A 16487-nucleotide genomic window follows, 5' to 3' on the forward strand; every position below is an offset into this window, starting at 1 on the left:
CCTAACTCCAAGTCTTTTTCCTGAATCTCCTGATCTTTTGCAAGATGGTATGTTCAAAAATATGTTGCCCACATTATTGAAAAAAGGAAATGTATAACAAATACTTGAAGATCATCAAATATAACCAGCTTCAAAAGAAAGGAATTAGAATAAAGTCAAATCATTTCATTCTAATGTAAAAAAATAAAAGCTTTTACTCTTTTGAGGCTCAAGATATGTTAGCTGATATATACTTAGTAGGAAAAACATTGGTTAATCAACTGATCAGGTAATTTATCATCTACTAACCATAACAATTATGAAGAAATCACATTTAGGTATACTACTTGTATAAGTATTTGTTATCCCAGTTAGCAATCTTAGGAAACCAAATGCTTATATCAACTGCGTGTCCTTCTCTAGGCTGGCTTCACCTTCAGCCATGATGTATATCCAATAACCAGTATCCTACTGGCACATTAACACAGCAATCTCTTTATAGGAAAACACTAATGAAAAATCATGTATTTATTTTGTTAATTATACAAACATATTAAATGTTCATATATCCTTCAGTGGTGGTTCCATAGGGACATTTACCAAACTTTCTAATAAACAAGTGTAAACTGTAAGAAATAAGAAAATAAAATAAAACTGGTAATTGTCACATTTTAATATAGGAAAAAAATCAATTTTAGGAACATGTAATCAATAATAGCTATAGATATTATAAACGGTTTGATCAAGAAAATTACTAATATTTGATACAAAATGTTATTTACTATATACCATTTCATTTTTGCCTTTTCTTCCCTCTGGCTAAAAGAATCACAAATATCTCATTTTAAAAAGTCAAACAACTTTACATAAAATATTATAAAGCTGTTAAAGAATATTTGTATAAACACTTAATATAATACCAATGAATAACAGTAACAACTTACAGGTATTTCAATTTTTGCTTTAAGCGTCTGGTCTTTTTTGATATTCTGAACTTGAATTGCTGGTCCTGACAAAATACTGGTTCCAGAACTACTGCAATCCACAACATAGAGTGGAAGGCTTGGAGCACCTGAAAACTATTGGAAGCATACAAAATAATTTAAGACCCCAATCAAATGTAACTTATTATTCAATAACTGTTATTTAAATTTTCAAGCAATTTAGTACAGCTACTATTTCCGGCTATAAATTAGAAAACTGTAAATATAATTCACTAATATACTAGACAATTTCTGAATGAAAAGAGTAAGTTTCTACAATTCTAGGTAAAATTTGTTGATTTTGGAAGAAAAACCAACTTCCTCAACCATTATTCTTTCTTTTTTTAACTCCACCTATTTGGGTTTTCTTTTCCTTTTTGTGCTCTTTTACTCATATTCATTTATCCATCCATTCTCATTCCTAAAGGATATTTCCATCATCCTACTCATAAATTAAACACTTCATCCGAAATGAGGAGGATGGACTAAGGAAGGAGAAGGGAGGAATCTGCAGTCCAATACTTGGCACAGCTGGCATCATTACTGGCTTAGGGATGCTGAAAACTATTGACAATGAGATAGCCCACAAATTTCTCCATGGAATAATCATTACACAATCTATACATAGATAGATATAATATAAGGCTTACTATGAAGGAGCCAAAAGGTATAGTGATTTCCATTTAGTACCACAGGACTCAAAATCTACATATTCTTATAACAGCTTACCTTACAATGAACAATCAATTTTGGTTGTGCTGTTATATTGTCTGATTCATCCAAAACTTCTACCTGAAATGGGAAAGCTGTTCCATTTTCTATAACTAAAATTTCAGAATCAGGTTTCACTTTCAATCGATGAGGGGGACCTACCAGAAAATTATATAATAAAATAGAGATTCAAGTTTCTAAAACTGAAATGTTAAAACATGAAAAGAAACAGCTTTTAACATTTCAAGTTTTAATATCTTTTAAATAATGCCAAGAGAGAAAAAAGAAATATCCATGTTTAATCATTTCTATCCCCCAAATGCATATATTCTATACATCACGAGAGTGATCTCAATTATATTAAAATGTTTGATGTCTAGACTTAGTTTTATGTAACAAGCTAAGACACGGTGATAACTCATGTTAGAAATCACCCAAACATGTGAAATACTAAAAAGATCCTGGAAAAAAGTATTCAAGAATAAAAATAAAAGTTTATTAAACTACTTTTTAATTTACTACTTTTAACTTTACACAATGAGACTGATTTCTCAGGCACAATATATACCTGTCTCAGGTAATTTTGTTCAAAGGATCAGTTCATATAATGACATAACCAGATAACTTACTTGTTAGACTGACCACAACACTTTGATATCCTAAGCAAGCTGCACCACAAGTTTCCTCTAAACTAATAAAAGAGGGTTTATACTTCTGCAGCAAGATGACCTGATGTACCCTATAAACACTGATATTTTAAAATACAATTTATGCTAAATACTGGGAACACAAGTTTACAAAGAACAGTTATATCAGTTAATATTTGTGTTTTTACCATATGCCAACTTTGTTCTCAGAATCCTTACAATGATCTTGATCAAGGAGGTAATATTATTATCCCCATTTTATGGATGAGGAAACTGGGACCCAGAGAGATTAAGTATTCTGTCCAGGTCACATGGCTACTAAATGGCAGACTCAGGTTAGATCCTAATTTTGTAATTTGAAACCTCTTGACCATTATTACTACACAGTCCCACTTCCTACTTTACCACCTTCACTCTCAAATTCTAAAAAAATATTAGAATTATCTGGTTAATAAGAATTTCCTTTGAGTAGATTTGAGTAATCCATACGTTTTAGCTAACCTCTTAAAATAAAAGCATTGTAAGTAAGTATTAACACGTAACAATTTTTTTCTTATACTTCTACCAATGGGCCAATCTTTACTTCTGAATCAAATCATGTCTCAGGGAAAGCTCAAACTACACGAATTTGTGAAAGGAAATAGCTATTGTTTCTTTTCATTAAAACCAGTACAAAAGGTCATATATGGACAAAGATATGATCACAGTATTGTTAATATCACAGCTAAAACTTTCATAACAAGTCCTGTTCTAGGTGTTGTACAGCATATGCACTTCTCACTCTGCATAGTACTGTGTTAATGAGAACTCAGGCATATTGGAAGTGTATCCTCCACTCAGTTACCACCGAAACCATGCAAAGTAAGGGCTGCCCATATTAACTCATTTAATCCTCACAAAAACCCTGTGAATTACGTATTATCTCATTTTACACATGAGAAAACCGAGGCACAGAACAAGTGTACCTCACTGGTAAGTGTCAGAGCTTAGATTTAAACGCAGAAGGGCCGATGCCAGAATATACTCTTTGAACCTCCACAAGAGACTGATTCTCAAATTAGCTGGCTTTTTCTACCCTAACTTTACTGCAACTTCATTTTCGAGTTGATAAATCATTATTCAAATTAACAACATAAAAGCATAAGAAACTTTTCTTCTTAAAATATTAAATATTTAGTTATATCTGAAAAAGTAAAGGACAGATCCAGTTCTAACGTAAGTCTAATTAGTATATCCTTAAGAACAGTTCCCCAATATAGTTTCAATATTCACATTTTTCTCCCAAGATTATTTTTAGAACTTCACTCAAGTCTTTCTAAACGTTTTCCTGTCTTTTATTTTTAACTGGTCATTTCTGTTAGCACTATGTTTGTCATTCAAATGTATTTTCAAGATTTGTACCATAACCAAACCAAAAAACACTTCACCTTTATAAGTGTCATTATATTTTATCATAAGAATATTATTTAAAAGGTAAATATTAGGAATATTTCTTAAAGTAATATTACCTGGCAGTAATCTAATTTTCAGAATCTGTGAGTCTTCTTTTAAACCCGGAAGAATAACCTTCAGATTAAAATTCTGTTGAAAAAATTATTTTAATTAAATTCAAGTCCTAAATAAATACTTAAGTAATTTACTACCTCAATTCTGATTTACTTTTTGCTTTTCATTTTCATACCATTATAGAAATCTACTCAGCAAATTTATATTGACTAAAATTATCATATTTATGTATGAAAGAGATGCAGGTGAAAAAACTGATTTATATTGCTTCTTTATAGATAATACTATCTTTGAATTCAAAAGGCATAACATAACCTCTGAATAATTATCAGAATTAGGATGGGCACTATAAAAAATGTGGAAAGTAGTGAAATGGAAAGAACCCAATATCTAGACATATCTAAATACAATGCAGTGTTCTAGATTAGATCCTGGAATAGAAAAATAATAGTGGAAAAACTGGGGAAATGTTAAAGCCCAGAGTTTTGTTAATAGTATTATATCAATGTTAACTTCTTAGTTTGGATAAATATATAATAGTTGTATAAGATGTTAGTAGAGGAAGCTGGGTGAAGAGTATACGTGAACTCTCTATACCATCTCTGAAACTCTTCTGTAAAACATAATTATTTCAAAATAAGAAGGTTTTTAAAATCTAGAAATCTTTTTAGCAAGTTTATCTTACTAAAGTCAAATTTTCCATGCATTTCAAGTTCTTTTTCCAGAAAAAGCTTAATTCAGAAAGATGTACAGAACTTGCTCTTTAATATGATTTGGTTATATAATGCAGTATAGTATACAGTACTTAAACTCACATGCTCTATTTTAAAAATTATTTTGATAGGGAAACTTTTTAAAATATATATTGAAGGTAATGATACAATGGAAAAGAAGTAACATAATACTTGAGTTACTAGCTACAGTGTTCATATTAGTCATATTAATCTATTAGCTACTTTATATACTTAACTGAAAAATTACCTCATTGGAGTTCGTCTTTACTAACTCTAACCTTATTCCTCCCAAAACACTTCCCTTATCCAAATACCAAACCCAATACTTTTACAGAAGTGAGCTAAAGTTTCTCATATTTTTGTTCCTATTCTAAGAAAAACATTGAAAAATGGAAAAACTTACAGAGAAAAAAGAAGCAACATAGTACTAGATAACCGTTGTAAATGGCTTTGAATGCAAAAAGACTGGAATGAAAATGAAGACAGTTGAAAATATTTAATTCATAAACATTTAACAAACAACAGCAGCAAATATGCTGGTCTTCTCAGAGATGTAAATGGTAATGGTATGTCGGGTGACATGATCCTGATTAATTCCTAAGAACTTGACATTACTGTCATCTTGTCACAAAAATAGGTTATTCAATTTTAAATTTCCAGTTTCATTTTTACCATATAAGAAATAACATGCATTATAACATTTATGTACAATGCTTACCTTGCCTTGACAAGAGTTTACAGGGCCCTTAGCTGTAACACCTCGAATGACACAATTTGGTCCATTGGTTATTTCTTCATAATGTAAAGATAAACCACTGGAAAAAAAAAATTATTTTTAAACTTTCCCTCCATTACCTACAAATAAGCTGCAAATGTTCTTTTATCTTCTTTCTTTTTTTTTCTAGCTGTGCCACATGGCTTGCAGGATCTTAGTTCCCTGACCAGGGATTGAACCCGGGCCCTCAGCAGTGAGAGCACGAAGTCCTAACCGCTGGACCACCAGGGAATTCCCGCTGCAAATGTGTTTGTCTTCTCATATGACATTCTTATTTTTAATTCGTTTTTCTAATAAAATTGTATTTTTTTAAAAGAGAGAAATAAATGAACAGAAGCAAATTCCCATGAGATTTTTGCAAAGAAAAATGATCCAACAAGTATTAATAAGTGATACCATTCGTGCAGTGAGTAAAGATACAAGGTAGGAAACAATCAAATGCTAGACCATGTATACAGGCCAAAGAAAATGAAACATCCAAATCGGTCAGGCTTAAGGATGTCTTCAGACTTTGCCCTGGATTCTTTCAAATCCTTCACCCACAGGGATTTTAGAGACTTTCTGGCACCTATTAAACTAAATGGCAATTTTAGATAAAGTCCAAATAATTAAGTACAGCCTTGTGCTAATGTAACCTTGCTAGAATGTATACTGAGACCCTCTAATCTACTACCATGAGCAATGTGATTCCTAAACCACCTTTGACCACCTGTAGATCCTTACAGTGTCAACATTTTACTCTGTAAGGAGTAAGGTGATAGAAAAGGAGGAAAGATATACCATGATGGAGAAAAGACCTAATTTTTCTGAAGAATGAAATTAAATATTTAGATGTTATCTGAATAAGTTGTAAAAATTAAATAACATGGCTTGTTTGAAAAAAGCTGTAAAGAGGCATGTAAGGTAAAATAAACTCCCTGAGAAAGATGGACATTAACCACAGACATCTACTTTCATTATCTCTTAAAGCCTCACTAATATAAGAACGAAGGGATTCCTTTTATTTACTTTTAAAGGCAAAGATATGGGCGGTATGGAAGAAGAGACAAGGACAATAGAACTTATCTGCTAGAAAAAAGGACAGACAAGTGGCAAATGACCTAGTATCGTCCCAAGAAAACTGAACTGTGAAACAGCAATGGAAGAAGCTCAAAACCAATATATAACACAGAATTCCCAGGTACCATTAAGGAACTGGTGTTACTAGGTACCCCTAGAAGCAGGGCCAAAAAAGAAAGCCCCCACCCCAAAAAGGGGGGGAGTTGATTACAATTTCGATCCTCAGATCTCCCCTCTCCACCTCTGGCAGATGACTGGAAAATTATTCTCTGAAAAGGTTTAAGCAGAGAATCTGTGAACCTGGGCACAAAAAGTAAGTTGCAGGAAAGGGTAAAATACTAAAAAGAATACAAGGGTAATCCTGAACGGACTGCATATGGATACTGAGACCTTTTCATTCCCATTCCTACCCTAGTCTTGCTCCTGGACTGGCTAGGAACCTGGACAGCCAAATTATTCCCCTCCAGGCAAGAGACTAAAGATTGTTCTTTGAGCAAACTACCCAGCCCAAGAAAAAGACCTCAAGATACAACAGGATTTCCCCCAACAAAATGTTACAGACAGATCATCCTGTAGTGGAGTTCACACTCAACAGCCTCTCCCAAACTCTCAGGATCTCCTATGTGCATTTTAGTTCTCCATCAGATATAAAAGGAGATGACCAAAGATTAACCAGATATATGAAGAAAGAGATCAAAATCCAACTAAGAAAAAGCAACTAACTTGGAGACAATAAAGACTATTAGTGTAGGTAACTTTTTAAAAAAAACTACCATTTATTTATCAGCAAAAAACAAAAAAAAATGTATTACATTCATAAAACAAGAACAGAATCTACAAAAGAACATTCGGAGAACCAGGAAGAACACTTGGAAATTAAAAATATAGCAAAAGGACAAACTCAATGGAAAGATATAAACATAAAATTGAGAAAGTCTGTCCAAAAGTAAAACAAAAACACAGAAAGATTAAGAAAAATGGAAAAATTAGGAAAATCAGAGAACCAGTCCCAAAGGTACATCATCAAATAAATAAGGATCCCCCCCCTCAAAAAGAGAAAACCGTGATGATGGAAGGTAGAAACTGAAGTACTTCAAATAATGAAGAGACCTATACAAATATGTACCATTATAAAATTTTGCCCTGTTGAGAATTAAAAGTGGGTCCTATAAGCTTCCAGACAGAATACGTAGGAAACATAAAAAGGAAAATTAATCAGAACAAGTTTAAATTTATCAGCAACAGTAGAAGCTAAAAGGCAAAAATGGAGCAATGTTTTTATACTGTCGATGGGAAGTAGTGTCCAACTTTCAATTCAATCAATCAAGTAGAATAGAGACATTTTCAGAGCAATAATTTTATCTTACATGTAAATCCTTTCTTAGGAAACTAGGGAATAATGTACTCCAGCAGAAGGTGAAGGACAAGGGATTCTTTCAAAATTGGAGACCCAGGGAAGGTTAAATGCTAAATAAAATAAGCTACTTAACAATCTCACAAATTCAGGAATGTTTCCTCAAGGACCTCAGAGCCAACTCTACGAAATTTAATCATCAATGAAGGTAAACTCCTATCTCCCAGTTTCCTGGGTCTAACTTCTGATCAATTGACTCCAAATTGCAAACTCTACTCCCAGTCATAAAGATACTTAGCAATTTTTCTTGAAAACATGAATGTGATAGATTATATTCACTTACCCATGTAACAGAGTAAAATTTCGTTCCTTGCAATCTCTATCAGATTGTGATGAGAATCACATTCTAGTTTACTAATTATTCAATCATAAAATTGTTTTCTTTCTCTTCTACCTTTGTGAAGAAGTTTTCTAGCTTGACAGTAGGTTTTGTTTTTACTGTATTTTCCCAACACGAAAGACAAAGGGAATTTCCAGGATGAAGGTGAAGGAAGATCACAGAAGGACAAATGTAACAAGTGTAAGAACAACTGATCCAGACCAGAGCACATGGCAAAGTTCCAAGAAAGATGTCTACAAGACTATGAAACTGAGGGACTTCACTGGAGGTTAAGAATCTGCCTGCCAATGCAGGGGACATGGGTTCGAGCCCTGGTCCGGGAAGATCCCACATGTCACGGAGCAACTAAGCCCGTGAGCCACAACTACTGAGCCTGCGTACCACAACTACTGAAGCCCGCGCGCCTAGAGCCCATACTCCACAACAAGAGAAGCCACCACAATAAGAAGCCCACGCACCGCAACGAAGAGTAGCCTCCACTCGCCGCAACTAGAGAAAGCCCACGTGTAGCAACGAAGACCCAATGCAGCCAAAAATAAACAGAGAAAAAAATATGAAACTGATAGGTTATCTAGGTACCAAGCATCTTGAGAAGAGACCAGACAAGTGGTAGACAGTTACTTAGCAAAGAAAAAAAGAACAACAGTTGTGCAATGAAGAAAGTAATTAGCACTTACATAATTATAATAAAGCAAGCACTAAATACTGATCAAGCCAGAATACAACTTTATTGAAGAATGTGGGGATAGGAAGGAGGTTTATCTGTAATGTAAGTGGCAACAAGAGAGTGTGTCCTCATCTTCCATAAGTCAAGAGATAATGCTTTAAACTGAAGAATCAAGAAGTAATAATATGAAAGTTACTTAGATATGTGGCAATAGGTACCAAAACATTCAAGTAAGAAAGCTGAAAGTGGTTCTGAGAAGTGGATTGTGGGTGGGGTGGAGAGGGCAGAGGAACTACTCTTTTTTTATATAAGCCTCATCTAACTATTTGATTCCTTAGGCTATATGTGTGAATGATTTTTTGTTTAATTAACACTGAGAAAAAAACAAACAAATAAACAAATTTACTGAAGGTAAATTCACATAGCCAGGCCACCAAGATTTTTTTTTTAAGCCCCAAATCTTAATTACCAGTATGTATGTGTGACAGAGACTTTGTGTGTAAGAATGTCCTATCAAGGATAAGAAGGAAGTTATAATTGAAAACAGGGGTCAACTAATGCACGAATATTTTCCATTTGTGACTAGACATTACTTTTAGTGTTTTTTATTAAGCACATAGATGCTTAAGTATTCAACTCTTCCATTATGGTTTAATATTCAAATGAATATAATATGTCAAAATCACTTTTTGCACAAGAACCACTTTTTGCAACTTAAGAGAACATTTAGAAAAACTCATTTTCAATATTTTTTGTAACTCTGTTTTGTTTTTCAGGAACTTAACCATGGTATAACTCTGGACACTAGTCTGTGAGCTTCTAGAAGGCAAATGCTATGCTCTTATTCACTTCTGTATCTCCAGCTGGCAAATGCCTGGAATACAGTACACAGTCAAACGATTAAAAGAGTAAATGATTACACCAACAGGGGAAAAAAGTACACGGCGATAGCAAAAGAAAGCATACACTAAAACATGGGCCCAGGGACTTCCCTGGCAGTCTAGTGGTTAAGACTGCGCTCCCGCTGCAGAGAGCACGGGGTTCAATCCCCGGTTAAGGTATGATCCTGCATGTCTTGCAGTGCAGCCAAAAAAAAAAAAGTGTCTCCAAAAAGACAAATTTGGCAGAAATTTGAAAAACAAGAATTCTTCCTAGGCACCTCAAAAAAAGGTAATGGAAAGCAATGAACATCCTCAATTGTATAACTGGACACATTGTTTTTCAGGGCTATTTTTTAATATAAGCCAATCATATTACTCTATAGAGCTATTAAGTAAAGGCAAATTCTAAGGAAGGACCAAATTTCCATGGAAAGTGTAAACTTTATTGCCATGGTTTTAAAAGCAAACCAAAATAAATTTTATTAGCAGGTTAAAAACCTACCAGTAGGTAACCACTAAGTTTAAATGGCCATAATTTCTAAGCAAACAACAAAATAAACATGGTATGGTTTATAGAATTGCCAGGAGAAGTCATATCATACTTGCAAAAAGAAATGGACTAAGAACTATATCAGTCTCACCTAAACAACTGTAACAGAAAATTCAGTCAAAATAAACTTTATTGAGGTAATGTATGTATGACACTACAGCCACAGAGAATAGATTGGGACTAAACAAATCCCCCAGATATCATAAAATATCCACTAAGCATTTTAAATAATAAATCTGAAGTTAACCGAACATAAATAATTTAAGCTAAAAAAAGAAAAAAGTGAATACTTAGCAAATATGAAAAGTCAGATTACCTTGCCTCAAAAACTGGCTGAATATCAGTTGATAGTTGACTAGTATGACCAAATTCATCCTGAAACTCCACAGGGATATTGAATGGGACTCCAACACGAAAAGGAGGATCCAAAAGACCAAATGAAAATTTCTCTGGTTTACCCTCTTAATAAAAAAAAAATAAACATGAAAAGAAAATTCATCAGTCAGAAGATTCATTAGAAACATCCATTATATATATGGAAGATTAGACTACAATAAAGATGGCATAATCTGTGCAAAGTTTATATAAATTATATCTATAATCCACCTGTGAAAATAATAAAGTTAGAACTTTATCTCACACCATGTATAAAAGTCTAGAGATAGAGATAAATGTGTTTTTAAACTATGAAATTTTCAAATATAATAAAGGAATATGTCTATAATTTTATCGTAGGAAAAACGAAGGCAAAACACAATACTCAATAGCTATACAACGATGTATTTGATAAAGTTTAAAATATTTTATTAGATACAAAGTTAACAGAGAAGCTCTGTATGAGAAAATACTTGCAACATATGCAATAAAGGATTAAAATCCACAATACATTAAAACTTCCTATAAAGATAACAGTTTCAAGTCATCCCCTGGGAAATTATTAGAAATGCAAATTCGAGGGCTCACATCATCCTACTGAGTCAGAAACTCCAGGAGTGAGGCGCACCAGTCTGCATTTTAATAAGCCCAGCAGGTGGTTCAGGTAAAACTTAAATTTGAGAACTACAGCTTTACACTATTAAAATAGGCATAGTAGGCAATTCCCTGGTGGCACACTGGTTAAGAACCTGCCTGCCAATGCAGGGGACATGGGTTTGATCCCTGGTCTGGGAAGATCCCACATGCCGCAGAGCAACTAAGCCCGTGTGCCACAACTACTGAGCCTGCGCTCTAGAGCCTGTGAGCCATGACTGCTGAGTCCAAGTGCCACAACTACTGAAGCCGGCACGCCTAGAGCCCGTGCTCCACAACAAGAGAAGCAACTGCAATAAGAAGCCCGTGCACCACAATGAAGAGGAGCCCTCGCTCCCTGCAACTAGAGAAAGCCCATGCGCAGCAGCAGCAAAGACCCAGCACAGCCAAAAGTAAATAAAATAAATTTAAAAAAATTAAAAATAAAATGAAATAGGCATAGTAAAGGAACAAACTGTCACAGATGATAATGTCCAATAAAGGCTAGAAGAGGTACACAACCTAATAATTAAATAATTTAACCACCAACTAGGTTAAATATTACAATATAGGTTAGCCAAGAATGAGCATAGGGAAACAGGAACCCTCAGTCTGTTGATGAGGGTACAAAACCTTTTGGGAGGGCAACTTGACAGTAAATATGTATAAAATGTTAAAGCACACACATTGCAGCTTGGCAATTCTATTTCTTGGTATCCACTCTAGAGATCCTCAAGCACTTGTAAACAAAGCACCATAAATTTTTTCCGTATAGAAATGTGATTTGTAACAGCCAAAAACTTGGAAACACCTGCAACGTTCATCAAAGAAAACTGCTAAACTACAGCATGTCCATACTGTAGAATGTTCCACAGGTGTATTTAAAGAACATGATAGATCTGTATGTACAAAAAGGAACACTCCCCAAGGTGGTCATCTGACTAGAGAAGGCAAGATAATCACAGGCACTTAAATCAGCTCTCTAAAACCCCATAAAGATGTGGCACTACGACTTAATAGGGGTAAGATGGCGGAAGAGTAAGACGCGGAGATCACCTTCCTCCTCACGGATACACCAGAAATACAGCTACACGTGGAACAACTCCTACAGAACACCTACTGAACGCTGGCAGAAGACCCCAGACCTCCCAAAAGGCAAGAAACTCCCCACATACCTGGGTAGGGCAAAGCGGAGAGATTCCCGCACAGAGGATCGGTGCCGAGCGGCACTCACCAGCCCGAGAGGCTTGTCTGCTCGCCCGCCGGGGCGGGCGGCGCTGGAAGCTGAGGCTCGGGCTTCGGTCAGAGTGCAGGGAGAGGACTGGGGCTGGCGGCGAGAACTCAGCCTGAAGGGGGCTAATGTGCCACAGCTAGCCGGGAGGGAGTCCGGGAAAACTCTGGAGCTGCCGAAGAGGCAAGAGACTTGTTCTTCCCTCTTGGTTTCCTGCTGCGCGAGGAGAGGGGATTAAGAGCGCTGCTTAAAGGGGCTCCACAGACGGGCGCGAGTCGCGACTGAAAGCGCGGAGCCCAGTGACGGGCGTGGGACGCTGGGGCTGCTGCTGCCGCCGCCAAGAAGCCCGTGTGCGAGCGCAGGTCACTGTCCACACCGCCCTTCCGGGAGCCTGAGCAGCCCGCCACTGCCGGGGTCCCGGGATCCAGGGGCGGCTTCCCTGGGAGAACGCACGGCGCGCCTCGGGCTGGTGCAACGTCACGCCGACCTCTGCCGCTGCAGGCTCGCCCCGCACTCCGTGCCCCTCCCTCCCGCCCGGCCTGAGTGAGCCAGAGTTCCCGAAGAGGCTGCTCCTTTAACCCTTTCCTGTCTGAGCGAAGAACAGACGCCCTCCGGCGACCTACACGCAGAGGCGGGGCCAAATCCAAAGCTGAGACCCGGGAGCTGTGAGAACAAAGAAGAGAAAGGGAAACCTCTCCCAGCAGCCTCAGAAGCAGTGGATTAAAGCTCCACAATCAACTTGATGTACCCTGCATCTGTGGAATACATGAATAGACAACAAATCATCCCAAATTGAGGAGCCAGGAGTCAGTACTGTGCCTCTGAGGTGGGAGAGCCAACTTCAGGACACTGGTCCACAAGAGACCTCCCAGCTCCACATAATATCAAACGGCGAAAATCTTCCAGAGATCTCCATCTCAACACCAGCACCCAGCTTCACTCAACGACCAGCAAGCTACAGTGCTGGACACCCTATGCCAAACAACTAGCAAGACAGGAACACAACGCCACCCATTAGCAGAGAGGTGGCCTAAAATCATAAAAAGTCTGCAGACACCCCAAAACACACCACCAGACGTGGACCTGCCCACCAGAAAGACAAGATCCAGCCTCATCCACCAGAACACAGGCACTAGCCCCCTCGACCAGGAAACCTACACAACCCACTAAACCAACCTTAGCCACTGGGGACAGACACCAAAAACAACAGGAACTACGAACCTGCAGCCGGCAAAAAGGAGACCCCAAACACAGTAACATAAGCAAAATGAGAAGACAGAAAAACACACAGCAGGAGAAGGAGCAAGATAAAAACCCACCAGACCTAACAAATGAAGAGGTAATAGGCAGTCTATCTGAAAAAGAATTCAGAATAATGATAGTAAAGATGATCCAAAATCTTGGAAATAGAATAGACAAAATGCAAGAAACAGTTAACAAGGACCTAGTAGAACTAAAGATGAATCAAGCATCGATTAAAAACACAATAAATGAAATGAAAAATACTCTAGATGGGATCAATAGCAGAATAACTGAGGCAGAAGAACGGATAAGTGAGGTGGAAGATAAAATAGTGGAAATAACTAATGCAGAGCAAAATAAAGAGAAAAGAATGAAAAGAACAGAGGACAATATCAGAGACCTCTGGGACAACATTAAACGCACCAACATTCGAATTATAGGGGTTCCAGAAGAAGAAGAGAAAAAGAAAGGGACTGAGAAAATATTTGAAGAGATTATAGTTGAAAACTTCCCTAATATGGGAAAGGAAATAGTTAATCAAGTCCAAGAAGCACAGAGAGTCCCATACAGAATAAATCCAAGGAGAAATACGCCAAGACACATATTAATCAAACTGTCAAAAATTAAACACAAAGAAATCATATTAAAAGCAGCAAGGCAAAAACAACAAATAACACACAAGGGAATCCCCATCAGGATAACAGCTGATCTCTCAGCAGAAACTCTACAAGCCAGAAGGGAGTGGCAGGACATAATTAAAGTGATGAAGGAGAGAAACCTGCAACCAAGATTACTCTACCCAGCAAGGATCTCATTCAGATTTGATGGAGAAATTAAAACGTTTACAGACAAGCAAAAGCTGAGAGAGTTCAGCACCACCAAACCAGCTTTACAACAAATGCTAAAGGAACTTCTCTAGGCAAGAAACACAACAGAAGGAAAAGACCTACAATAACGAACCCAAAACAATTAAGAAAATGGGAATAGGAACATACATATCGATAATTACCTTAAATGTAAATGGACTAAACGCTCCCACCAAAAGACACAGATTGGCTGAATGGATACAAAAACAAGACCCATATATATGCTGTCTACAAGAGACCCACTTCAGACCTAGAGACACATACAGACTGAAAGTAAGGGGATGGAAAAAGATATTCCATGCAAATGGAAACCAAAAGAAAGCTGGAGTAGCAATTCTCATATCAGACAAAATAGACTTTAAAATAAAGACTACTAGAAGAGACAAAGAAGGACACTACATAATGATCAAGGGATCGATCCAAGAAGAAGATATAACAATTGTAAATATTTATGCACATAGGAGCACCTCAATACATAAGGCAAACACTAACAGCCATAAAGGAGAAATCGACAGTAACACAATCATAGTAGGGGACTTTAACACCCCACTTTCACCAATGGACAGATCATCCAAAAATGAAAATAAATAAGGAAACACAAGCTTTAAATGATACATTAAACAAGATGGACTTAATTGATATTTATAGGACATTCCATCCAAAAAACAACAGAATACACATTTTTCTCAAGTGCTCATGGAACATTCTCCAGGATAGATCATATCTTGGGTCACAAATCAAGCCTTGGTAAATTTAAGAAAATTGAAATTGTATCAAGTATCTTTTCCGACCACAATGCTATGAGACTAGATATCAATTACAGGAAAAGAGCTATAAAAAATACAAACACATGGAGGCTAAACATACATTACTTAATAACGAAGTGATCACTGAAGAAATCAAAGAGGAAATAAAAAAATACCTAGAAACAAATGACAATGGAGACACCGACGACCCAAAACCTATGGGATGCAGCAAAAGCAGTTCTAAGAGGAAGTTTATAGCAATACAATCCCACCTTAAGAAACAGGAAATATCTCGACTAAACAACCTAACCTTGCACCTAAAGCAATTAGAGAAAGAAGAACAAAAACATCCCAAAGTTAGCAGAAGGAAAGAATCATAAAAATCAGATCAGAAATAAATGAAAAAGAAATGAAGGAAACAATAGCAAAGATCAATTAAAACTAAAAGCTGGTTCTTTGAGAAGATAAACAAAATTGATAAACCATTAGCCAGACTCATCAAGAAAAAAAGGGAGAAGACTCAAATCAATAGAATTAGAAATGAAAAAGGAGAAGTAACAACTGACACTGCAGAAATACAAAAGATCGTGAGAGATTACTATAAGCAACTCTATGCCAATAAAATGGACAACCTGGAAGAAATGACAAATTCTTAGAAATGCACAACCTGCCAAGACTGAATCAGGAAGAAATAGAACATATGAACAGACCAATCACAAGCACTGAAATTGAAACTGTGATAAAAAATCTTCCAACAAACAAAAGCCCAGGACCAGATGGCTTCACAGGCGAATTCTATCAAGCATTTAGAGAAGAGCTAACGCCTATCCTTCTCAAACTCTTCCAAAATATAGCAGAGGGAGGAACACTCCCAAACTCATTCTACGAGGCCACCATCACCTTGATACCAAAACCAGACAAGGATGTCACAAAGAAAAGAAAACTACAGGCCAATATCACTGATGAACATAGATGCAAAAATCCTCAACAAAATACTAGCAAACAGAAATCCAACAGCACATTAAAAGGATCATACACCATGATCAAGTGGGGTTTATCCCAGGAATGCAAGGATTCTTCAATATACGCAAATCAATCAACGTGATACACCATATTAACAAATTGAAGGAGAAAAACCATATGATCAT

At 36.5% G+C, this 16487-nt stretch overlaps 1 protein-coding gene across 1 annotated transcript in view; it reads right to left on the minus strand.

Moving 5' to 3' along the window:
* SMCHD1 (structural maintenance of chromosomes flexible hinge domain containing 1) overlaps positions 1 to 16487 on the minus strand; it is a gene marked incomplete at both ends in the record, with an annotated part of 126481 nt that overhangs the window by 53743 nt on the left and 56251 nt on the right. The window contains 5 exons of the mRNA XM_079717929.1: positions 924 to 1058; positions 1692 to 1831; positions 3829 to 3901; positions 5279 to 5375; positions 10563 to 10707. Coding sequence (XP_079574055.1) covers positions 924 to 1058; positions 1692 to 1831; positions 3829 to 3901; positions 5279 to 5375; positions 10563 to 10707 — 590 coding nt within the window. The remainder of the gene's footprint in view (positions 1 to 923; positions 1059 to 1691; positions 1832 to 3828; positions 3902 to 5278; positions 5376 to 10562; positions 10708 to 16487) is intronic.

The sequence above is a fragment of the Hyperoodon ampullatus genome (genome assembly GCF_949752795.1).
Source record: "Hyperoodon ampullatus genome assembly, chromosome: 13".
Classification (NCBI taxonomy): domain Eukaryota; kingdom Metazoa; phylum Chordata; class Mammalia; order Artiodactyla; family Ziphiidae; genus Hyperoodon; species Hyperoodon ampullatus.